The sequence below is a fragment of the Heliangelus exortis genome, chromosome 6 (genome assembly GCF_036169615.1).
Source record: "Heliangelus exortis chromosome 6, bHelExo1.hap1, whole genome shotgun sequence".
Taxonomy (NCBI): domain Eukaryota; kingdom Metazoa; phylum Chordata; class Aves; order Apodiformes; family Trochilidae; genus Heliangelus; species Heliangelus exortis.
In genome coordinates this window covers 31,584,693-31,608,438 of record NC_092427.1, presented here as the reverse complement: position 1 = coordinate 31,608,438, position 23,746 = coordinate 31,584,693, and the positions used below count along the sequence as shown (strand labels likewise).

Below are 23,746 nucleotides of genomic sequence, written 5' to 3'. Positions count from 1 at the left end.
GCAGCCCATACCACTCCCATGCAGACACCCTTGCTCTGGCCTGGCCTCAGCTGCAAAGAAGCAGCTACCTTCCCTTAATGTAAAATATCCCTTGTTGGAAGGAGCCAAAGGGCCTCTTCCTCCCCACTGGGCAGGTTTCAGAGATGCTGTCCCCATGCTGCAAAACCCCACTGCTGCTTTTGCTCTCGGCCTGACCACGGCACCTCTGCTCCCCGGGGCTTATTTTTAGCATCTGTTAAAAAGGAGAGGCAGGGCACTGGGGGCAGGCAGCGTGCAGGCAGGTGCCGGGTCAGACCCTGGTTGGGTGAGGGCTGGTGGCTCCAGCAGGCACCGAGGCCACCCTCCACCTGCCCTGCTGGCCCGTGTCTCCTCACGGAATGGGGATGGATGCCTGGCCCCCGTCCCAGCCCCGGTGGGGAACAATAAGAGGTATGTTGACCCTCGGGCACCCTGACGTCAGCCAGCACCACTGCCGGCACCACCGCCAGCCCCTGCTCGGGGCTCCCACTCGCCCTCAGCCAGGGATGCGCTGGAAGCCGCCTGTTTGTTTATCTTCCTCTCCGGCATTGCTTGTTTTGATGGCACATCCTCCTCCTCCTCACCGGGCCCCGGGGTCGAGCCGTGAACCCGCTGCGTCCTGTTTGCTGAGGTCCTGCGCTCGGCTTGCAGAGGCGCAGAGCGGCTGCCCCCACACCCGCAGCAGATAAAAATACGCAGGGCGAAGCATCCTGGGGCGCAGGGGCTATATTTGCACTGATGGTATCCGCCAGTTTGTCCTCAGCATACCTGTCACTGCCCTCTCTGGGGCGGGGAGCATGGCACCGTATGGACCCCCTGACCCTGCTCTCCTCACGGAGTCAGACCATGGGCTCTGCTAGAAGCTGAGTCGAGAAACTCGCACCATAAGCAGGCTGGGACAAGCCCTCAAAACCCATGGGTGGGCACCCCACTCTGCCCTGTGGGGGTCATCTCTGCAATTCAAAGGGACCGCTGGGGACAAAATACCCCCAGCCTGCTGGGGCCTAGGCTGGAAAGGGTGCTGGGGCACCCTTGGTGCGCTGAGCCCTCTCCAGCCTCCTGCTCTTTTCTCTCATGGTGTGAACCCCTGGGCTTGCCAATAAAAGCTGCCGGCTTCGCCTCGGCTCGCACACGGCCGCCACTCTCCCTCCAGCTCTGCCCAAGCCCAGGCAGCTGCTCAGCAGTGAACCCTTGCCAAAAACTGCGTGTGTGAAAGCGTCGTTTCCTAAACGTATAAATATTCCCAGGGCTTTGCTGGAAAACTCCCCATGATTAGTCAAAATGCCCTGGACAGCCAAGTGCACACAAGCCCGGGGAAAGGACACATTTAAGCTGAGAGGCAGGAGCACAGGAGCGTCCCTGTGCAGCTCTGTCCTGGAGAACTGGCAGGTCTCCTCCACTCCAAGGGAGATGCTGCAAAGGTTTGGAAAGCCAGCAAAGCCATGAAGCCCTTTCCCATATCCCACAAGCCCTGTGACATACCATCATAGCCCCTTCCAGCCAGGAGGTGCTTACAGGTAACACACATCCACAACCTGAAGCCCCATTTCGCAGAGGGAGAGGCTGGGAAGACCATCAGAAGTCTCTTCCTGACCTCCTGCCTACTGACTTTGAACAATGCACATCCCAAGACCAAGCCCAGCAACTTGGTTTTCTCCCAGGCAGGCTCCCAGCCCACTTTTGGAGACACCAAGAGATGGAGGATCAACCACTGTCCTTGGGTGCATGCCCCAATCACTAATCACTCATGGGAGCAAACCCAAGTGTCTCAGTCCTAGCTCCAAATTGCCTGACTGCAGCTCCCGGTGCCTGGCTTGTGTTCTGCTGCTCTCTACCAGATTAAAGACAGCCCTTCACTAACCAGCATTTTCTCCTTGTAAAGACCCTCACACACTGTAATCAGGGCACCTCTCAATTTTCTCCCTGATAAGCTAGACATAGCTCTACCCTTCCAAGTTTCTAAATGCTGGGCTCATTCCCCAGCCCTAAGCTCATTCCTGTGACTCCACGCTGATTGTCTGGCGTCTTTTTGAAAAAAAAAGACACAGGAGTAAGTAGCAGTATTCCCAGCTCCCCACAATATGCCCTGGGAACCCCAGCCCTTCTACTGCTCCCTTTTAGAGCTGGCAAATGGAGTACAAAATTACATGGGGGATCTGAAATACCTTCCTGCAGACAGATAACCCAGTTCATCCTTCTGCTGTGGGAAGAGAGGGGAGACTGGGGCAAACAGAAAGATTTGGTGGTGGAGAGATGCAAAGCCATGTTTGGTGTTCCTCACTGACACAAAACCTAGGAGGCATCAGGAGGAATGATGGGGTATCACATTCAAATCAAAGCAGCAGCTGCTCGCATCGCACAGCTCATTGCCACAGGATCGTACACAGGCCAGAAACATCATCAGAGGGTTTATGAAGCAATGGAGTGAATGTAAAGAAGACAGATCTCCCCAGGCAGACTGAATGCACAATTGCATCCTTCCACCAGCCTCTCCCCTGCAGCCAGTGCTCAGATCTCAATAGTGGGGGAAGCAGAAGGGAAGACACTTCCAAACCATCCCATTCCCTGTTTGGTGCTCTTGCATCAAGATGCTGCTCCTGAACTGTTCTCAGGACACATAGACACAACTACTCTCCCATCTTTTAAGTCTCTGTCAGATGATCTTCCCACCAGCTCCTTCTACACAGCTCTGTGTGGTGCTGCATCACTCCCCTCCTGACCACCCCACTGAACACCTTCCCCCATGTCCCCAGACACTACCAGGTCTTGGAGAACTCTGAGTTTCAAGCCTGACATTTATCTGTAGCAGATGTTGTTCAGCAGACCCGTGGACAAAGACACAATTCATCATCCCATGATCCTGGCACATCTGCCTGCATCTTTCCAGCAACAGCAGTGAAACATCTCCAGACTGCTGCCATGTCTGCTCCAGTATCAATCATTTTACCACCTCCATCTACTAATAAGCTTATCCCATTGCTGGGAGTATGGGGTTTTCTCCTGCTGCACTAAATAAAAGCCTTTCCTTCTGTCCTTCACCATGATTTTTCCCTGATGTCTTTAGCTTCTGTTATCCATTTTCTACACTTCATAATTTCTAATTTATATTGATTGCTATCTACTCCCGCTCTCCCATTTGTTATAAACTGCTCTTTTATTTCTAATTGCTGCCTTCACTTTGCCGCTGAACCAGAACGGGCTCTCAGCCAGCACTGCCCTCTTTCTTGATTGTGGAATTGTGGCTTTTCGTGGTTCTGAAATTCTTCTGAAAGAGCTCACCATTTTCATTCACATTTTTCTATCTAAATGTTTCCTCCAAGCTGATTTCACTCATAATTTTCCCTCTGCTTTGGGAAATTAGCCCTTTCAAAGCATGAAGGATATAAATTACTGTTTAGGAATGTCCTTTCTTTGCTCAGGGTGAATGTAATCTGGTCGTGATCATTGGTCCCTTGGCAACCTCCAAGTTGCAGTCCAGCAGGGAATTCATCTCTATCCATCATAACCAGGGGAAACGAAGAGTTGCCTGCACTGGATGCAATTCCTCTCATATAAAAGAGGGATCATCTCTAATTTTTAGAAACTCTGCAGATGGTTTATTGCTGGCTGCACAAGAGCCAGACAGAGCAAGAGTGTCTCACAAAGTTATGTCCTCTCAAAGTCCATGTGATACCAAGGACACCCTGGCTGACTTGCTGGTCCCCAGCAGACACCACTGCTCCCTAGTCCCGCACCATCACAGTGAGCACAGAAGCAACCTGATTCTTTTTTCACCAATGAACATCAACCATTTCTGACCTTGCCACATTGGTTTGGATCATTTTAGTGCTTCTGTGATCATTTTCAGTAATGCAAAAGGATCAGAGGAAAGACTCTTTCCTTCCAGCCCCAGTTTCCCCAAAGCACATATGTGATTTATGACCCAAGTGGACCAAGGGGAGAGTGGTGGACATGGCACAGATAACAGGCTGAAGCACACTTGTCCCCACAATGTGCCACTGCAAAGCCACCCCTAAAAGCAGCAGATGAACCAAACAGAGCAGATGGCTTCTCCTCATTCACTTATTCCCTGCTTGCATCAGTGTTCCAGGTCCATATTCCAGGTAGGAGGCAGGTGAGGATGCCTGAGTGATGGCACACTCCAGTGGAGTAGCCAGCCCTGTCTGCACCCCTGGCAACTCCTAGCAGCCAGGCGGTGATGAGTGGGTGACAAAAACACAGAGCTATGTCCCCATCTGGCCATGCCAGGTGTGCTCCCAGCTTTGCTGGCCCTGCAGACTAGGTACAAGGGCTCAAAGAGCCAGTGGGTCCCCTGTCCAAGGAAGCCCCGCCATCCCCATCAGTGCCCTCATACAGCCCAGCACACTGGAGCTGCTGGCACAAGCTCCCCAACCACCCCCTTGCCAAAGGAGGGAGGACTTGCAAGCGGTCCTTACCTCAGCCACAAAGTTCTGATGAAATGACTCCTCCTGAAAGGGCTCTGTCCGCAGGCGGTCTGCAAGAAAGAGCAGGATCAACCTGGGCAGCTCTGGCCACATCTCCCACCCCAGTTTCCCCTTACCCTGCCTGTGGGTCAAGGATGTTGCAGGGGAACGCCTCCAGTACACTCCAGAGCCAGTAGCTGAGTCCAGAAGGCCCTTGGGCCAGGGACACATCATCTGGTTAGCAGAAGGTACAAGGACCACAGGGATATGAGGGGACAAATACGGCTGAGCCTGCTGATGTGCAGAGTGACCAGGTAGCAGATCCCAGAGCTCATTTGCACTTGTCCCAGCATCCTCCCACACAGAGGAGCAGGGGACAGTGGCAGAACATGCTCAGCACCATTCCCAGTTTGAAGAAGGTTCCTGGTTCTGAGCACTGCACTGGACAGCTGCTTTTCTGGAAGGGTGACACAGCTTGTGTCTTCCTCTTGCATGACAGGGAAAAAACCCTGCTCATTATGCTCTGCACCTCATTCAAAGCACTAACATTTCCCCAATCATTGCTAAGATGTTGTCTGGAAAAGCGCCTGGCCAGCTTGGCTCAGCAGCACTGGTGCAAAGCTTCCTCCTAGCTTCCTGCCATGCCCAGGCAAAGGACAAGAGGGGGCACCAGCACCAGTTCCTGGACACAAACCAAGCTGTCCCGGCTGCTCCAAGCCCTGCAGAGCCAGCACGCAGCACAGGAAAGGAGAGCATGACCAGATGATGCAGCTCTAGTGCAGCAGCAGGGTAGACCCAGGCGCCCGTGGCAGGGCACCTGCCATGGGATGGGGTCTGGATCACATCACCTTCCTGACCATAATACACTAGTCAAGTCTGACCCCCATCAGACCCCACAACCCAGGAGGACAAGGCTCCCACAGAAGTGCAGGTATCACCTCTGGCAGTGGGACAGAGCACCAGGCTAGCAAGGGATGACCCAAAAAACAGTGTTCGGTCCCCTTTAATGGCAAGGAGGGCTGGTCACTGGAGGGGGGCCCACAGGCATGGCTGTGCTTCCCGCAGCAGGGAGAGCCGGGAGCCCCTGGTTGCTCTCCAAGTGCTCAGTGCTTGGGAAGGGAGCCCAACACCTCTCCAGGACCAGCCCTTACTGGCATCCCCGCCAGCTCCTGGGGAGCAGCCAGGTGCTCTGGGCAATGTGGAGAGCTCCTTGGCGACTCCCCAAATCCTCCGGCTACTGGTCAAGGGTGGTTCCTCCTCTAGCTCTCCCCAGGGGCTTCTCCCCAGCATTCTGGCTACCATCCTGCTGCTGGCACTGCTGAACATGAAACACAAGCCTGGTTGGGTATTAGCCAGAGGGAGCAGAGCATGCCAGCCCCATGCTAAGGAGAAAGATCACTCCCTGCCTGCTCCTTTCTCAGCCCCAGGCATCCCTCCTCACCTCTGCTGAGAGCAGCCCCACTCTCCCTGTAGTCTTCAATCTCAGCATCCTTCTGGATCAGCAGGGAGGTCAGCTCTTGCACCTGGTACCGCAGAGCCAGGCTCATCCGAATCAGGGGCCGCACAAGGTGACAGCACACCTAGTTTGGAGGAGAGACATTCTAGGGAAGATCCAAGGATGCACACAGCTGTCCATAGAACGGTTAACACAAGGCAGCAAACAAGGTTCTAGCAACAGTTCCAGTCAAAGTCATGCAGGGCTCCCCAAGATATCCCACATCTCACCCAAATCCAGCGGGCAGTGGTCAAAAGACATGAGTTGGGACATATCCCTTCATCCAAGCCTCATCTTTTCAAAGCTGGGGGCTGCAGCAGAGGAGAGCTTGGGTTTGAGAGTTCAATGGGGACAGGGTGGAGGGGTGGATAATGCTCCACTCACTATCTAGAGTGCAGCAGGAGGCAGAGTGCCACCCAGGACAGCTCTGCATACCCCAAAGCATGTTCTTACACAGGAAACAGGCACAGCTGGGTTTAAAAACAGAAGGACCCGAGGTATCAAACTGCAGCTCAAGGAACAGGAGAGACTTTCCCAGGGAGGCAAAACCAAAAGCATCAGGGATCCTAATCGGCAGCACTGATGCAGGCTATAGCTCCCCATTGCAGCCCACTGTGCCCACCCTTAGCTCACAGCCACACAAGCCCCATGCAGATTCCTGGGCATGTCCTCTGACCTGAAGTCAGGATGGACAGCTCTGGCCCACCAGGCACATGAAGACACTTCCTGCCCATCACTTCCTGCAGCCCCTGTAAGGACATTTGGGATCCCCTTACTCCATCATGTCCCTTGCCTTTGTGGACAGGCTGAGCACACAGATGAGAGGGCAGAAAACCCAGCATGGTTTGTGAAACCTTCTTGCTCCTACACCAAGTCCATAGTAGGCTTCACACTCTGCATAACCCCAAGCACTAACAGCAGACATGATGGCCCTCAACCACCCAAGTGCTCAGGGGCACCATCCGCTGCCAACGGAAGAGGACAGGACAAGCACTGGTATGCTCCATGCTTGCCTCAAGCCCCTGGCTGGTTGCTGAAGAGATCTTAACAGGGCAGAATTGGTCCCCATTGCTTCATCCATACCAGCCAGGCGGAGTGCTTCTTCTGCTGCTTCCCACCTGGATTTCTTGCAGACACTCAGCATAATTCCAGGTAAAGAGAAGGAGCAGCTATCAGAGCTGAGCTAGGGCTTTAGAATCATATTGGTTTGGGTTGGAAGGCACTTTAAGGATCATCTAGTTCCAGCCCCCTGACACAGGCAGGGACACGTCCCACTAGACCAGGTTGCTCACAGCCCCATCCAGCCTAGCCTTGAACACTTCCAGGGAGGGGGCATCCACAGCTTATCTGGGCAACCAGTGCCAGTGTCTCACCACCCTCATAGTGAAGAATTTAAAGACGTTACTTCTAATACCTAATCTATCTTTGCACCTCCTCAGCTCAACCTCTACGCTTCTTGCTCGGGGGGGACAACAAGTCCCTGGGGTGGTCCAAACCAGGACCTTGAGTTTATTTGCTCAGCAGTTCAACCTTGGGAGTGAGAAGACCTCCCAAGGACGGTGTCCAGCGCGCCCAGCTCTCCTCTCCAATGCCCAAGCACTCCTGGGGAGATAGGTCGTGCCCCTGGGGACCTGGTGACGGGGGGGTGCCGGAGATTCCGGGCAATGCCCCCCGGTCGGCCGGCCGGCAGCGGACCGGCAGGGCTCGCGGCGGGGCCGGGGCTGCCGCAGCGGCGGTTCGCGGGTGCCGGGCGCCCTCTGGTGCGCGCAGGGCCGCAGGGCCCCGGGGCTCGGGGACGGTGTCGGGAGTAGGCGGGAGTAGGACACGGGTGCAGCCCCGGCCAGCAGTGCCCACCCCGCCTGCCGAGAGTCCGGGGGAGATGCTGCCCCGGGGTGCTCGGCTTGAGACAGAGGAGACTTCCCAGAATCCAAAATGTCAGGCAGTCCCGTGGTAGGTGCAACCCCTTAAAAGCTGAGGAGACCCTGATTTAATTCCCTCCATCATAATAGATTGCTGGAGCGTCCTTTGGGGGGTACCCGCTATTCTGTGTCCCGCTTCATGGCATGCACCAAAGGAAAACAGCACTGCTCTGCTCTGTGGGGCACTGGCAGATGAGCCATCATCATCCCCAACGGGACACCCCACCACTGCCCTGGCAGCAGCATGTTCTGGGCCATTTCTTCCACACTGCAAGGCACCAGGCACAGTGTCAAAGCCTTGATGGGAAGAAATGAGGATAGTGAACCTTGGGAGGGGCAGCAGGCAGAGCCAGGCACCCTACAGCCACCAGCAGAGCCCAATACCACCCAAAAAACCTCCAAGCATTGGGAGACAATCTTTAATTTTGGCTTCTCTCTCCCCAAACTCTCTGCAACTTTGCTCACCATCTCCAGGGGAGCCAGGCAGCAGTGGAAGTCCCAGTAGAAAGGCAGTCCTGAGACCTCGCTCTTCACATGCAGGCTGAGGCTGTCAGCAGTGTAGCGGCAGGAGAAGGAGGTGGCAGCATCCGGCTGCCCTGCCAGCAAGGGGCACACCAGGTTGCTCAAGCGGTGCACAAAGGAGGACACGTGGACTGTCAGCCGCTTGTTCAGTTCCTGGGGAAAGGTAAGATTAGGTGTACAGCAACACCTCAGAGAGCTTGGCATTGGGAAAAAAAGAAGGAACCCCAGCGCACAAGGAGTCAAGCCAGTTCTGCATGTGCTAGCACTGTAAAAAGACATCTGTGGACCTCAGCTTCTAGCCCATGAGGGTCTGGATCGTGGAGAGGGTGCAATGGTCTCAGTAGCATCTGCCCCACGTCATGCCCCACATGAGTGTCACAGACTGACTGAGTGCTGAGGGATATGTGTCACTGCACACTCACCCCTCCTCACACCAGCCACTCAGCCACACTGTGACAGAGAGCCGTGGCATATGGGTGGCACACCAGGACCCGGGCACATGGGTTAGGGTAAGAATAATGTGTTTGGGGGGCTGTGCTGACAGGACACCCCACAGAACTCTGTGCCTGGCTATGAACAGGAGCCTCTTCATCACTGGTGGGAAGGCAGCCTTGTTTCAGGCTCCTCTTTAGTACACTGGTCCTGGGGAAACCAGATGCCCATCCAGCCCACAAGTGAAATGAGTGCACAGGCCTCAGATTGCAGCCCCAGTGAACATATGGGCATGTTAAATAGCCTGGCATACTCTCCCAGGAGAAGGGTGCCTGGCCAGCCAGTGTGACAATCACTAGTCAGAGACACCTAGAAACATCCCAGGCCAGGCATTGCACCCAAGCCCTGTCAGACCAAACAGCCACTGTGTTTGTCACCAAGGAGTTGATGCTGGGACACCAGCTGCTGTGAGTGGAAAAGGAGATCCCTGGACTTTCCAGACACTCACCTTGGACCTTTGTCCCACAGCCTCAGCATCTGCACGCTCGTACCAGACACTGCTGAGGTCAGAGATCATCAGGATGTAGCCAGGATCCCCGAAGCACGCTTTGGCAAGAAAAGTAGCCTCACCAAAGCGAATGGAAGCCCAGGGTTGTGTCAGAAGGCTGCTCTCCAGCTCTGCAAAGCCCTCCATCTGCAAGAGAGCAATCAGGTCTCTGCCTAAACTGCCACCCAGGAAGACTCCAATCCCTGGGGGTACCTGCCAGCCCCTCCATGATTCCAGTCCCACCCCACAGACTGGAGGTGAGGATGCTCAGCCAGCTCTGGCCACACACATCACTGCACATGCACACAGCTCTGCTGGGGCATGAATTTTGGGGAGCTCTTTGTAGGGGAGTTCCTACCTCTAATAGGGAGCACCTCTAATACACCAGCAGACACACAGCAATGTGACTGCTGCTTCCCCAGCGTTACCCGGTGCTTGCTGCCATTAATACAAGACCTTTACGTCCAAATTAAAATCTAGCACCCCGTCCCTGTGCCCTGCCCGTCCCCTGCCTGCACCGGGACATGGGGAGTACCGGCAGCTGCCCACACCGCCCGCGAGCGCTGCCGCTTCCCGCTCCTCCCCGCGACATCCTCCGCCTCTGCCAAACCACCGGGGGACCCGGTGTCCCCGGGTCGCCTGCAGGACCGGGGCTCTGCGCAGTTACCCGAGGGCAGGAGGCTGCCGGAGCGAGAAGCCTTGGGAAGCCGAGCAGTGCCGGGCCGGAGGTCGGGTCCTGACTACGGCTCCCAGCATGCCGCGGGACACCGGCACCGGGGCAGGGACATGGACGCCGCTTCCGCAGGGCCGCGGCGCTGCTGTTTCTGCGACCTCAGCCGCCGGAGGGACCCGAGCCGTTGCGTCGGTCGCCACCCCGGCCGTGGGGTCCCGGGAGGGGACACAGGCGCTGTGCAAGCCATGAGGGTTGAAACGCTGCAACGCTTCGGGTTGCGTTTGCTCCTGCTGTGAAATGGCCCCGCTCTTCCCTCCGCAGAGACCTTACTGCGGCCTTACAGGAGGTGGAACTAGATGATTTTTAAGGTGTCTTCCGGCACAAACCATGCTACAATTAATTCCAAATGCCCACCTGGGGACAGACCTCTGGCTGCAGGGACAGCCCGGAGAGGCAGCAGCAGCCATGGGCTCCTGGTTGCTTGGCCACAGGTTTATTTCTCAGCCCCAGGAGCCTGCACAGGCACAGTCCATGGCCTGCACCTGCACCACAGCTCTCCCAGGCTTGCACTGGAACTCAGCTGCTGCACCCACATAGCTCGGGGTGCAGGTGCCTGTGTCCCCCATGCCCAACGACCATGTTCAAAAGACACCCAAGTCAATCCTCCCTTCAGGGTTGCACCCAGGGCCAGCTTGCACCACCCACAGACTGCAAAACCCTAGCTTTTCCTAGCCCAGGGCTGGGCCTTCACAGGCCAGTTGAGACTGGTGGAGGCAGTACTGGAAGCACTGGACCTGCTCATGGACTCTGATCTGCTATAAATGCTGTAGCAGTGAGCATGCTGATGAAGACTCCGCTGCATGTGACAACCAGCCAGCAGCTGGTTGCGCTTAATCGCAGGAGTCAAAGGCAGCAATACTCTCTTCCCCAGGGAAATCCACTGATGAGTGGTTTAGCAGCAAGAGCAATACCTGGGGTGCAGTTAACTGGTAAACACTCCTGGCACCAACCCTCTGCAAGTTGAAAGGGGGATAACTGTCTTGGAGAACTAAGGTGCACCCCCAGCCTGGGGCACACTGGTGTGCCAGAGTCAAAGTGTTATTACAGCACTGGTGCCCTGGGCACAACTGGTGCAAGGTAGTGAGGAGGGGGAGAGGGTTCTTCCCAAGCACAGTGCCAGTGGGTGAGCAAGGCCCGGGGTGGCAGCACTTTGGGGCTGGCAAGAGCACTGAGCCCTTCCCCAGCCGCATCTCTGGGGAGATCATGGGTTTTAGGATCCCCCATTTCCCCAGCTACAGTGGCACCTGGTGGCCATGCCCTCCACAGTTGCAGTCCTCAGAGCACGAATGGAGAGTAGGCTGGAATCACCCAGGCAAATCCTAGCTGTAAAGGAAAACCCTGGAAAGAACAAAGGTGGCTGAAACTTTTTATAGCTCACTCCCAAGCATGGAAATGAGGTCTGTGCTGGGAGTGGGGAAGCACAGGTCCTTCCAGTCTATTTGGGCTTTGGAAATGAGGAGCAAAGTGGCTCACCAGCTCTTTTGGGCACACAGCCCTAGTCCCCTGTGAGGTGTCCCTATACATGTGGTCAAGCCACAGTGTGCCATGCAGGCATCTCTGTCTCGCTTGGCCTCCTGGCCCGCTGCTGCTCCCCTGAGCCAGGTTTGGGTAGCAGGTGTGTCCCTTCCCCTGGGGCAGTGTTCCCCTCCTCGGGGGTACGGCTGTCCTCTTCGTCCTCCTCCTCCTCCTGCTCACTCCCTGGGCAGAGGAAGCAGCAGGGGAAGGTTTTGCAGGAGGATGGCAGCAGCTTCCTCAGTGCAGCAGGGAGCCCGTACACCCAGCTGGCCTCACCACTCTCTCCATGGAGGTGGTGACCACCTGCCCCAGCTTTCCAGAGTGCCAGGTCAGAGAGCAGCCCTCGCTCTTCCAAGGTTCCTGCAACCAAGGGTGGTAGGCTGTGACATGGGACCAGCTTCGTCCAGCTTCACCCTCCCAGCCTGTGCCAGCCCTGGGACCCCAGCAGGGCTGCCTGGAAACAGAACCAGTGGTCTCATGGAAACAGGGACTCATGGAGACGTGCTATAGCATCCCCTCACCTGAGACTGTGTTCTCCAGGAAAAATGACAAGAACTCAGTTAAGAAGACAGGCATCATAAGCAGGGAGAGGAAGAAGAGGTCCAGGGGAACCCAGCCTGTGGGGACAGTTCCAGAATCATCCAGGATATCCTAGCCCAGCAGTGGGGAAGGGACAGGAGCTGCTGTGGCAGATCTGGGGGTTGCAGAGGGAGCTGCCTTCTGCCATGAGCAGCCTCAGCCTCCCAGTGCATCAGGGGCATGTGACCACCACGTACAGAGCTGTAGGAACATCCCTACTACCTGTGGCCAGGTGAGCTGGAGCTGCGCTGAGCCACCGTGGCACTAGCAGTGCCATGAACATGGCGAAACCAACAATGAAGATGTTCCTCCCCGAGTCGATGTCAGCATACTGGAAGTAGGAGATCCCCGTGCCCACAGCCACAGCGTAGGTGACGCAGAGCACCCCCCCTGTGAGAGGAAGGAGTCAGGCAGCACCGGGCAGGCTCCGGGCACCACAGCACAGGGGATGGGCGCGATACACACCGTGAACAGCCAATGGGATGCAGGTGAGGATCCCCACCAGCCTTGGGGACATGCCCAGCACCACACACGCCAGCGCGCTTATTTGCACCGGGAAGCGAGAACCAGCCTGGCAGAAAGGAGGATGGGATAGTGAGGATGGGGAGTGTCACCCCACTTTCTGTCCCCCCACTCACAGTGCCACAGACACATCTTTCAAAGTGCCGGCTCAGTGGCATACCTGTGTGAGGCCGGTGACACAGGCGTTGGCAATGCTGGCAGCCGTGCCCCCCGGGGTGCCCAGCAGCCCTGCCAGCAGGCTGCCCAGCCCTTCTGTGCAGAGCCCCCGGTTGCAGGCATGAGGGGGAAGACGAGGGGCTCGCAGCAGCCTCCCACACAGCACGTAGCAGCTGACTGAGTTCATGCTGCAACCGATGGCCATGGTGATGCCCACTGCCAGTGCACGGGGGGTGAGCAGCGGCCACCCCCACTTACCTGCAGCAGAAGGAGAGGGATGGGTGGCAAGGGACCTTGCTGAGGGCAAATGGCTGCACCCAGCCCTGCCACCCCCAACCTGTGTAGGGGATGCGAAGCCAAGGGGCATGGAAGGTGCTATTGGCCCAGGACAGTTGTGCTGTAGCCAGGTCCACTGATTCCCAGGGCACACGGAAGTGGCTGAGGATAGCACAGAGGATGCAAACGCCAGCAAATGGGAGCAGTACCTGAAAGGCACCAAGGAGAACCTCAGCAGGGGACCTTCCTCCCATAGCTGCCCTGTCCAGCACCGTGCTTGCTGTACCCCAAACAACAGGCCCTTGGCCATCATCTCTCCCAAGAAGCCATGTCACATCTCTCTTGCAAGGAGCATCCCAGGCTCTGCTGCTCCAACACTCCTGCATGCAGGTACCCTGCACTACCCCAACAGTACCCACATTCTGGGAACTGCACTGGGACTTCTCATCTCTGCCTCTGCTCCCGACAGCTGGCCCTGCTCCAGGATCCCCCTGATGCATCCCACCTACACCTACACCAAAGAGCCAGGCTCGGAGAAGAGCCTGGGCACAGCAGAGGGAGTAGGAACAGACAAGCCACGGTACCGAGAATGTGCGCAAAGTGGGAATGGATGTCTCTGTAGAGCCCCCCCGAACCTGGGTCCAGGCACAGAAGGGCAAGTGACAGGACCCCAGGTGCTGGGAGAAGGTGACAGCAAGGACCATGAACCTAGGAGAGAGAACACAGGTCACCATGCAGCATCACAGACATGGGGGGCCCAAATGTGTGTCATGCACTTCAGGAATGCCTCATTCCTGTCTCCATGGTGAATGGAAGCCCTGGGGGCTGCACACCAGTGTGGAGCCCAAGCTCACGTACAGCAGTGCTACCCCCCAGTTAGCAGAGCAGAAGAAAGCAGCCTCCTTGTATGCAGACAGCCCAATGATGGAGAGGCTGGGGGCCAGGACCATGGGCCCACAGTGCTGGACTGCCCACCCACACACACCAGACACTCCTAGTGCCATCTGAACCAGTCCCGAGACCAGCACAGCTCCAGAGACCTGCAGGAAGAAAGGGTGGGATCCAGGGGACAGGATACACAGACAGCAGACCAACACACACTCCCTTGGCCACACTCCCACCACCCCAGTACCTTGTTCCCCATGCTTCTCTCACCCCAAGCCCAGGAGAAGATATGCACCCACATACACCTTTGCACATCTCCTGTGTCACTCATATTCATGGCAATTCCCAGGAGGGCTGGAAAAGGGGCTGGAGGGTGCATGGATGCAGGTAGTAGCTGGGGTGCTGGTAGAACAGGAGGACAGGGGACCCCCAGGCTGGCACAGGAGCACCCACCTCTTGCAGTGAGGCAACCCGGCTCCCTTTGTTGCTGCAGTGTGGTGCAGGGCAAATGCTGGACACAGCTGTACCTGGAAGGGAATTTCAGAGGAATACAATGCACATGGACACTGGGCTCCTGGAGCCAGGTCCAAGAGCATGCAGCACAGAGGCTGCTGGCTGGAGAAGGGCCAACATGCCAGGCACAGCACTCCCACTAATCCTGACCCTGGGGAGGATACCAGATGTGTTGTTGGTGTGCTCAGGGGTGAGCAGGGTGCTGTGCACCATCACCAGAGGGGCCAGCAGGCAGGACCCGTTGCTACCTCTCATCCCTACCCAGTGCAGCAGACACCTCCCCATCACTGTTCCCCTGGCACTGGAATGGCTGAGGTCCTGTGGGATGCAGGCTCCAGGGCTGTGCTCACCGTTTCTTTCCATGGTGACACCGAGGGACAGGTGGGAGCTCAGCACCATGGCAGGGACCAGGTACTCAAAGGATGGTATTTGAACCAGTGGCAGCCTGGGGAATGGGAAGGGAAGGAACTGAGAAGCCCAAAGTGGCAGGAGCCTAAAGGGCCACATCCCAAACATGCCCTAGCACATCCCAAGCCTCAGCAATGGGATGTGTACAGGGGTCAGGGGCTTTGCCAAAGTGCACGCCCAGCCCCTGCACAGGGCGAGGGCAGAACAGGCACCAATGGCCTGGAGGAACTACATGTGATGCTGCAGCCAGGCAGTGAGGAGCTATGGGAAAGCACAGCAATTTTACTAGAAGGATGTGGGAAAGGAGGATGCAGTAATGATGGAGGGGGAACAGCCATGCAAAGATGCAGAGCAAGGGCTTGTCTTCATGCCTCTTCCCACCTCCAGCAAAGTTTGTGTTTCCCTGGCCTAGAAGGGGGCCATGCCATGCCATGCCATGGCATCATACTCCTCCTGGTGACAGATGTATCCCCTTCTTCTCCCTTGCTCACCGGCTCCCCAGGGTGGTCTGCAGCACCGTGGAGATACCACAAGCAAAGAGGCTGCTTGCCAGCAGCTCACTGGTGGCCTGGGCATGGGGCTGGTCTTCAGGCAGGGTGGGCAGCAGGAGGAGGTGGAAGATGCAGAGCAAGGAGGCCTGCACAACCAGGTGCTGTGCAGGAAAGAGGAGGTGGTCACAATTCTCTGTGGCACTGAGATGTAGCCCCCTGGGTGGATATATGTTCAACAACACCCCCAGACAGCACCCACCCCCACCCACTCCCCTCCCAGCTTCCCTGGCCAGAGTCCCAACCACTCTTTACCTGGCAGAATGCAGTCCCTGCCCTGCCACCCATGAGGATCCCAGCCCTCCCCCATCTCTCTGGCTGCTCACTGTGGTTCCCCCTTACCTGGAGGGCTAAGCAGCAGTTCAGCATCCAGGAGCACATCTTTTGCGGGAAGCAGGACGCAAGCACAGGACTCCTGGCACCAGGTGCTCCGCCATAGCCCCCATTCATGGTGCTGCCTCCCTGCATGGCTCCTGGTTTGTGGTGGGAGCCTGCCCACCCCCCCAGAGGCTCCTCACAGCCCACACACAGCTGAACTTCCACCTTCTAAAGGAGCTGCCCCAAGGTTAGCCATTAACTTGAGTTGGTGAGTAACCTGCCCTTGCAGACAGGAATGCAAGTGTCACCCTGGGTTGTCACCACCAGAGCCAGGTGACAGCCTGGCCAGGACACCAGATACTTGTAACCTTACGAAGTGACAGCTTACCAGGTCCCATCTCTGCCTCCTGTGGCATAGACTGAGCTACCACACAGACACCCCTTCTTTCATGTGCTTGGAGCGTCCCCAAGAGCAGCAAGCTTGAGCTCCAGCATGCCCTGCCTATGCTTGCTCCTCCCTTGCCCTCCCACTCCGGCCCTTCCTCATCATAACCCCCTGACAAGCCCAGTAAAAGCTGCACAGGAGCCCCCAAGTCCTGCTATGTCCCTCTCTGGGCACTGTGCCCGCACCAGCAGGGTCCCCCATGCTCCTAGTAGGAGGGCACCAAATCTATGCTGCTGGACAAGGATGCCAGGAACAAGAGCTGGCTGCTCAGCTGGGAAAGCTGCCGAGGGAAGAGATGCAGGGGATGCTTGTGCTTTTGTCACAGGGCAGAGGTGGCTGTGCCAGGGACCACAACAATGACCCTGCCAAACTCTTACTGCTCAGGGCTCATTTATTAACTGGACAGACTGGAGAGCAAAGAGCAGCAGAGCCCATGCATTCCCCACATTCCCAAGGATGGGGAACCTCCTCTGTCCCACTGCCCCTACCTTCTCCCCAGACACCAAACCTGTCCATCCTGTCACCAATGTCTAGTTCCCCTCAAGCCCCACAGGACATGCCTCACAGTGCTCCTGGGCTCACTTCCCAGCACCAAGGTCTGCCTTGCACCATGGCTCAGAGCAAGCACTGCCTGATGGAACCACACAGCTGGGTAGTGGGCTCAGCATGCTGCCAGCACAGGGCAGCTGCAGTGAGATGAGGCAGATGCACAGCAAGAACTACTTTTATTGGAAGAGATCTGATTCTACAAAAGAGTGAAAAACGGGTGTAAAATCCATAGTAAAAAGAAGGGGAACAATGAGCCGGGCTGGTCAGCAAGACAAGGTGCCTTCTACCCACCCCAAGAAGCAGTCAGGACACTGTTTGCTCACAGCCACAGAGAGCTGAGATATGGGATGGGGTCAGTGAGCACCCCAGTTTCAAAGCAACCAAGACATACAAGGTAAGGAAGCCCAACCTTAACCACACCTCACACCTCCACACCCAGTAGGGCTCAACATTCCCTAGAACAGAGACACACTGAAGTCCCCTCTTGGTGTGACCCTTGCACCTCATGAGAAGTGGCCCAGCAGCCCCCAAATGAAATTGCTTTTCCAGCCAGTCAGCTCAGGTTACCTACTCCCTCTTCCTTCTACCACCTCTCCCCTCACTCAGGCATCCCACCTCCACCCGGAGTCCCCCACTAGCCCACTGGGGTCACTGCCCCAGCTCCTCCACCCTGCACACACAGCCCCAGCATCCAACATCCCACACACCTCTGCTCAGCACCACAAAGGGCCACCCACTAGCTACAGAGGTACACCTTGCCCTAGCACCCCATTCTTACCCTCCAGCTAGTACATTCTGAACCCAGCATCCCAACAGTAAGCCAACTCTGTCCCAGCTTGTCCCAGTAGCCCCCAAAGTGAAAGACACCCCTGCCCTGGGTCGGGGGGACACAAGTGCTGGTTTGGAAATAACACAAAGGCCCCCAGCTTCATGCAGCCCCAAGGATCAGGGGTCCCAGGAGTGCAAGGAAGTGATTTGTGCCACAGTAGGAGGGAAGGCAAAAGGGGCCGCCGCCCCACGCTCCTAGCTTGGAAAAATGAAGCTCTTGATTCTGCTGAGATCCATGGCAGTATGCAAGGAACACTGCCTCAGCCCCAGGGGGTCCAGCCAGTCCTGGTGGTTGGGGCCTCCATCCCATGTGGGGCCAGCACCAGCTGAGCAGGCACGGCAGTGGAGTGCTGGGGGAACCGGGAGCATGGCGAGTCCGAGGGGGCCAGGCTGGCTGAGGGTTGTGGCAGGGGCAGTACGGTTGGATCTCTCACAGGAGCTGGGTATTCTTCGGAAGGGGCCTTGCAGGGGCCTGTGTTGGGCTAGGTCAGGTGCCTTTGGGCAAGACAGAGCCGTCATCACACTGCCCCACAGGTAGAGTGCAGTCGCCGTGACACCCCCGTGACGCAGCTCCTCGGTTGTCTTGTTCTCCCCCAGGCAACGGGTGCTGCTGGCTGGAGATATGTCAGGCAGCTCAGGCTGGGGCTGGTCAGGAGCTGGCTGCTGCTGGGCATCCATCTGGCAGCTGCTCTCCTCGGGGAACAGCGCAGGCTGCGGGGAGGCCGGGCTGGCACTCCTCAGGCACACAGACCGGTGCACGACAGTGACAGAGGCAAAGAGAGCGGCGAAGCCAGTCAGGTACACCACTCCCAGGAGGCAAGCCAGCTGCAGAGAAGTCAATGGTTAGCCCAGACCCCACCAGCAGCCTCCCCCAACTAGCTGGGACCCAGCACAGCCACACATCAACTCAGCCACCATGATGGCAAATGGCACAGCCAGCACCAGTGCTTGGATGCCAAAGAACAGGCAGATGCAAAGAACATTGCCTGCTCAAAGCAGGACCTAAATACCACAAGCCAAAACACCCCTGCTTAAATCTCCAGCCAGCACCAGTTCCCTCCATGCCACCACCATGACCATCCACCATGACTTGTGGGGCACAGACACTGCAGCACCAGCTGCAGTTCCTCTGGCAGCACAGCTGCAAATCAGCATCTTCTGGCTTCTGACACCTCCCCCTTCCAACAGGGAATAAACCAAGCTGCTGCTCCCAGTGGAAAATAGGGGCCTGCTCCAAATCTGTGGCCTGCTGGGCCCTCTGTTCTTGCAAGCAGCTGATGCCCCATGCCCTTACCTTCACCACTTGTTGGTAGAACTGGCCCAGCACATGCTGCCACATGGACTGCTCCATGAGGACACACAGATCCGTGTAAGTGAACCAGCCACGCCACATGCCCTGCTTTTCTGCCACACTGCAGGAAAAAAAGGGAATGGTGGATGTGGCATAGACCTTCTCCATTGGTGAAGCTTCAGCTGCAGCTGGCTTGGAGAAGACCCTGCTCAAGGTCTATGGAAGGGAGCTGCAAGGGCTCACAGGTACCCCACACTCTGTTTTCACTGCATCAGGACTAGCTCTGAGCAGGGGCAGAGCCAGGGCTGCAGAGGGGGTATGAAAGACCCACCCCAGCCTACACACCTACCGTCCTTCCAGCCAGCTCAGCACTTCAAACAACTCCCGGGGGTCTGTGTAAAGACTCCAGTCCTGTGGGGACAGCAGGGAAAGGTCAGTGCAGTCAGGACAGTCCACCCACCACCCAGACACATCCTTCTGCATTCCTTCACGGGAGTAGGTTGGGGAAAAGCAGAAACCTGGACTCCCCTCAACACCTCCTTTTCCCCACTCTGTGAAACAGCTGACACAGTGACAGCCCCACTTACAATGGCACTCAGAAAGTTCATCTCCAGTGTGTTCATGGTCTGGACATCCACCTTGCCTGCTGCTCCCCACTCATCGTTGAACACTTCCTCCTCCTCACCTTCATCATACAGGTACTTACTAGCAACCATCTAAAAGCAGCATAAAGGAGAGATTTCAGTCCTCCCTGCACTCCCCTCCAGGACTCCTTCCAACCCAGTGACACCCACCCAGCCCACACCACTCACCATGGAGATGAGGAAGAGGTCTGAAGATGAGATCTGCTGGAGGTATTCAGGGTTGCGGTGCCGGAGTCTCTCAATGTAAACCAGTGCCAGCATCATGGAGCAGGGTGAGATGCAAGCTTCCCTGGGAGACAAGAGAAGAGCCAGCCCAAAGGCTATTTGTGTGCTCCAAACATCCAAGTCACCACAGCACAACTTGGCTGCTCCCTCCCCATGTAATTGGGGAGGTTTAGCAAGTAGACAGCTGGATATGCTCGAGCTTTGCCAGCTCTGCACCAGCTATCCTGAGATGCAGCAAAAGAAACCAAAGGATGGAGAGCAAAAATCCCTGGATCTTTCTCCCAGGCACAAACAGGGGAGCCATGCCTGCAGCCAGGCACACTGCAAGGGCTTGAATGCCAAGAGCAGAGCTGGGATCGGACCTGGATGCCTGGTGAGCTGCAGATCCAGCTAGTAAAGATTCCCTGTGACCAGAGGCATCCTTGCACCCCAGAGAGAGCAAGAACTACCTAAAGCAGGTCTGACTGTGTCAGGAAGCCACTGTGCCTCGTGGCCTTGCCACCCACCCCCAGCTCCTTTGACACTGATCAGGTCTTAGCACAAAGCCATTGCTGGCCCAGGGGACAGTAGTGACTCACAGGCAAGGCCAGAGCTCCCAGTTCTGACATGGGACATGAAGGGACAGGTTTTGCTTCTTACCGAGATACATGAGACACGTATTTCTTCTGGAGTCTGCGGATAGGGCTGGGAGCCACCTTCTGCAGCAACTCCACAGCAATATCTAGGACAGAAAAGCAGCAAAAGTTATCAACCTCATATGGTACGGACCACACCCACCTTTTTCCTCAAAAGCCCATTGAGTCTTGGTGCTTGCTCAATCCCTCAAGTTTAATTTAAACTATGAATGTAGGACAGGCCTTATCAGAAGCCAGGGATGAGGGAGGAACAAATAAGCAGGAGAGCCAGACCAAAGCAGGAAGAGGATGTGCATGTCCAAAGCCCAGGAGCAGTGCCAGTTCCAGATCAGAATGCCTGTGTCACAGGGAGTTCCCAGCAGCCAGCTTCACAGAGAGGCTAACACACCCCCCTCATCCCACAAGATCAGACAGCTTTTTTGGATGCTCTCTAGGTTCTCATATCAGTATTATGTCCCCCGAGTCCTTTGCTCCCTTCCAACCAGCAGCATCCTCCTCCAGAACTGGTCATCACTGACCCATCTTCCTCCCCACCACAGCCTCCAAGATGATAACAGACAACATATGAGCAGGAGCCTGAAGGCACTAACAGGACATGGAAGAAGCAACACGGAATAAGCTGCAGCTCCTCATCTCAGCCTGCTTCCCTCTCACCCATGTGGGCTCTGAAGAGGCCAAAGACTGACAGGTGCTGGCAGACAGCTTCAGCAGCTCCCACTCCCCTTCCCAGTGTGACAGAACCAGACGGGGCATCCCAAACAGCACTACAGTCTGGTGCTTGTCAAGAAGTGTTTGACAGACAACTCCAGCGCCATTACACTGCTGAGCCCAAAAGCAGAACTCATCCCAGCTGCCTTGCATTTCCAGTTCACAGAAGGAGAAACACCACACAAGCTCTTCTCACCACATCCTTCATGTCCATGTCTCTCCAGCAACTCAGAACAGCTGCAGTCCCACAGGAACTATTTGCCTGACTGCAGCCACCAAGCTCAAAAGCACACTGCTCTGAAGGACCTCTCCAGGTCACTGAGGCCACACCACTGGTCCACAGCCAGGCAGACACTGCTCCAGCCACTCCACTAACAGCACCCATATTCTCACACTGCTGCTGCTCTCTTTGCCCTGCTCCACCACCCTAGTGCTGAGCAGGAACACACACACACACACACAGACACACAGACACACACACACACACACCAGACAACACAGAGACAGCAGGAGGACTCCCAGGGTATATGAGAACCTCCCAGCCTTTGTCCTGACATCAGACCTTCAATACACAAATCCAAGACATGACAATGTGTCCTGCCCTAGAGGACACAGAGAGCAGCTGACTGCTGTCCCCATGTCACCAAATATGCTGAGGGCAGTTATGGCTCTTCCTTTCCAGAAGAAACAAATTCACTTTTCAACCTCTTTTTCCTCAGCCAGCCCCATGCTGCTTCAGGCAGCTGCACCCCTGCACCCAAGACTTTCTTTAGCTCCTCTTGGAGCTCCTGGAGTCCTACTCTGGACTCTCCCCACAACTGCTTCTACCCCATCTGAAGAGCAGTACTGTGAACTGGCTGCACTGCAATGGCACAGCTGTACCAAGACAGATGCCACAGCCCTAGGTCCTGTTTTTTGATAGCAGCTGACAACAGCTAGTGAGGGAAGGCTGTGAGAGCAGATAAGCCTGCAGAGATATTCTCTGCACCTCGGCCCCACCCCCAGCTGCTGGAGCCAAAGCATTTCCTGTGTGCAAGGCAATCTTTATAGTTAATAACCCTCAACAGTCTTCTTCCATGAATGTGCACTTTGAACTTTCAGCAGGAGTAATATCCAGCAGAACAGCTCCATCCTGCACCCAGCTGTGACGCCAACCCCAAAACCAAGCCACGTGCCTCTCACACACCACCCGTGTCAGAACCCATGACCCACAGAAGTGCCCAGGCAGCTGGCTACCCCGCCTGGCCCTGCTCCATCACCACATGCCCAGCATCCCCTTCCTCACTGGGGTACGTCATACAACAGCCTCTTGGCCACCTCAGACCATTCAACCAAAACTATCAGAGATTATTTTGAATTCAAGGGCACTTCCCCACTAGCTCAATGTGCCCTGCAAGCTGTGTGAGCATGCAGGTAATGGAACTGCCAGTGTGACCCCATTGAGAAGGCCCTCCAGCAAACCACTGCTTGCCCTTGGGTGCTCCTCTCTGCCATCACCTGCCCTAGCTCCTCAGTCTTAACCCAGCTGCATCCTTCAGCTCCTCAAAATACTGCTGAACCAACAGAAAAAAAAGGATGTGATCCAGACACACACACAGCAAGAACTAATCCCCTAGGTGCTCACAACCAGGGGGTAAACAAACTCCCCAGTACCATGCACAGCACAAGAAGTTGTCCAAGTCACTTCTCATCAGGGACAGGGACACAGCCTTAACTGCCAAGAAATTCGCAAGCAACCTAAAAGACTTCGCTCAAGAACAAGGTGCCTAAAACACAGCAGTGGGGCAGACAGTGCAACGAAACAGAGCAGGAGCCATGAGTCTCTGGCACCCTGCCCACTGTGCTGCGCAGAGCGAGGCAGGCTGGGCAGGGGTGGGGTTTGGCGCTGGGGCAGGAGCGGGTGACTTGTTGGTCTCAGCCCCTGGGATACTTCCAATCCCCTTGACTCAGCATTCCCATCTGGGGATATTCAGCAACCCACCTGCCACGGGACTGGAGAGATTATCCAGGCTGCAGTCTTTGTCCCAGCCATAATAGAGCCTCTTCCGCACCCTCTCGGTCAGTTGCTGGTGCCTGGGCAGAAACTGCAGGCAGAGAGGGGGAAGTTGAGAAAAGCTCTGAGCGCTCCCAGACCGGGATCTCCACCTCAATTCAGCTGAGGAGGAGAACGGGCAGGGCAGGCCCCTAGAGCTCAGCCCGGGTGTGCGGTCGGTCACACGGGGCTCTTCGGGGAACAAATACAAAGAGGGAAAGGCCCAAGGGTCTGCTGAGGACCGGGGCTGGAGACAGGACAAGCTGAGGGGGGTCACCAAGCACCACCAGGGGTGCTCTGAGGCGGGGGGACACACTCACCGTGAACTCCTGGAAGCCGCTGAGGGAGAATGTGCCCTCCTCGTCCAGCAGCAGTCCGTCCAGCTCCATCCCGCCCGTCCCCGGGGTACCGGGCCGCGCCGAGGCAGAGGCCGCGTTGGGTGACCGGGGTGACGGCGCCAGACCCCCCACTAGGCCGCGCCCTGCCACCCTCCCGCCTTCCGCTTCCGGTACGGGCGGGGCCCGAGCCCGAGCCGCGCGTGCGCAGAGCGTCCCGCCCCGCCCTCCCCCGCGCGCCCGC

General features: G+C 56.5%; 3 protein-coding genes across 6 annotated transcripts in view; all 3 read right to left on the bottom strand.

Annotated features, from left to right (window-relative positions):
* NHEJ1 (non-homologous end joining factor 1) overlaps positions 1 to 10,168 on the bottom strand; it is a 43,390-nt gene extending 33,222 nt beyond the window's left edge. Inside the window, exons 1-5 of the mRNA XM_071747660.1 lie at positions 10,025 to 10,168; positions 9,319 to 9,504; positions 8,322 to 8,531; positions 5,884 to 6,022; positions 4,455 to 4,513 (exon numbers count right to left, since the gene is read on the bottom strand). Of these exons, the coding sequence (XP_071603761.1) occupies positions 4,455 to 4,513; positions 5,884 to 6,022; positions 8,322 to 8,531; positions 9,319 to 9,504 (594 nt within the window). The 5' untranslated portion in view covers positions 10,025 to 10,168. The remainder of the gene's footprint in view (positions 1 to 4,454; positions 4,514 to 5,883; positions 6,023 to 8,321; positions 8,532 to 9,318; positions 9,505 to 10,024) is intronic.
* Positions 10,169 to 11,440: 1,272 nt separating this feature from the next.
* Positions 11,441 to 16,882, bottom strand: SLC23A3 (solute carrier family 23 member 3). Of its 4 annotated transcripts, XM_071747624.1 has the most exons (13): positions 15,835 to 16,882; positions 15,436 to 15,596; positions 14,887 to 14,981; positions 14,477 to 14,550; positions 13,997 to 14,178; positions 13,723 to 13,846; positions 13,200 to 13,347; positions 12,867 to 13,120; positions 12,650 to 12,755; positions 12,407 to 12,574; positions 12,127 to 12,222; positions 11,882 to 11,965; positions 11,441 to 11,788 (listed from the first exon to the last, which is right to left on the bottom strand). In XM_071747624.1, the coding sequence occupies exons 1-13, from the start codon at positions 15,958 to 15,960 to the stop codon at positions 11,619 to 11,621; spliced, it is 1,788 nt and encodes a 595-aa protein (XP_071603725.1). In that variant the 5' UTR covers positions 15,961 to 16,882; the 3' UTR covers positions 11,441 to 11,618. The 4 variants fall into 4 exon arrangements, with proteins under 4 accessions (XP_071603725.1, XP_071603724.1, XP_071603728.1 ...); XM_071747623.1 differs by having other exon boundaries at positions 11,441 to 11,965; XM_071747627.1 differs by lacking the exon at positions 15,436 to 15,596 and having other exon boundaries at positions 11,441 to 11,965; positions 15,835 to 15,944.
* A 79-nt stretch (positions 16,883 to 16,961) lies between these two features.
* CNPPD1 (cyclin Pas1/PHO80 domain containing 1) lies at positions 16,962 to 23,693 on the bottom strand. The gene is made up of 8 exons (XM_071747630.1): positions 23,488 to 23,693; positions 23,117 to 23,219; positions 20,432 to 20,513; positions 19,736 to 19,856; positions 19,511 to 19,639; positions 19,273 to 19,334; positions 18,927 to 19,044; positions 16,962 to 18,457 (listed from the first exon to the last, which is right to left on the bottom strand). Exons 1-8 carry the CDS (start codon positions 23,554 to 23,556, stop codon positions 17,828 to 17,830), a joined length of 1,314 nt encoding a protein of 437 aa, XP_071603731.1. The 5' UTR covers positions 23,557 to 23,693; the 3' UTR covers positions 16,962 to 17,827.
* Between the last annotated feature and the right edge of the window lie 53 nt (positions 23,694 to 23,746).

What these genes read in the sequence shown, in the direction of transcription:
- CNPPD1 (XM_071747630.1), bottom strand. Translation starts at nt 23,556, where the DNA reads ATGGAGCTGGACGGACTGCTGCTGGACGAGGAGGGCACATTCTCCCTC. An exon ending in GCGGCTTCCAGGAGTTCACG is followed by an intron (nt 23,220 to 23,487) that starts GTGAGTGTGTCC and finishes CTCTGCCTGCAG; the next exon opens with TTTCTGCCCAGGCACCAGCA. An exon ending in TGAACTTTCTGAGTGCCATT is followed by an intron (nt 19,335 to 19,510) that starts GTAAGTGGGGCT and finishes CTGTCCCCACAG; the next exon opens with GACTGGAGTCTTTACACAGA.
- SLC23A3 (XM_071747623.1), bottom strand. Translation starts at nt 15,960, where the DNA reads ATGCAGGGAGGCAGCACCATGAATGGGGGCTATGGCGGAGCACCTGGT. An exon ending in GGGTTGCCTCACTGCAAGAG is followed by an intron (nt 14,179 to 14,476) that starts GTGGGTGCTCCT and finishes TTCTTCCTGCAG; the next exon opens with GTCTCTGGAGCTGTGCTGGT. An exon ending in CATCCCATTGGCTGTTCACG is followed by an intron (nt 12,575 to 12,649) that starts GTGTGTATCGCG and finishes TTCCTCTCACAG; the next exon opens with GGGGGGTGCTCTGCGTCACC.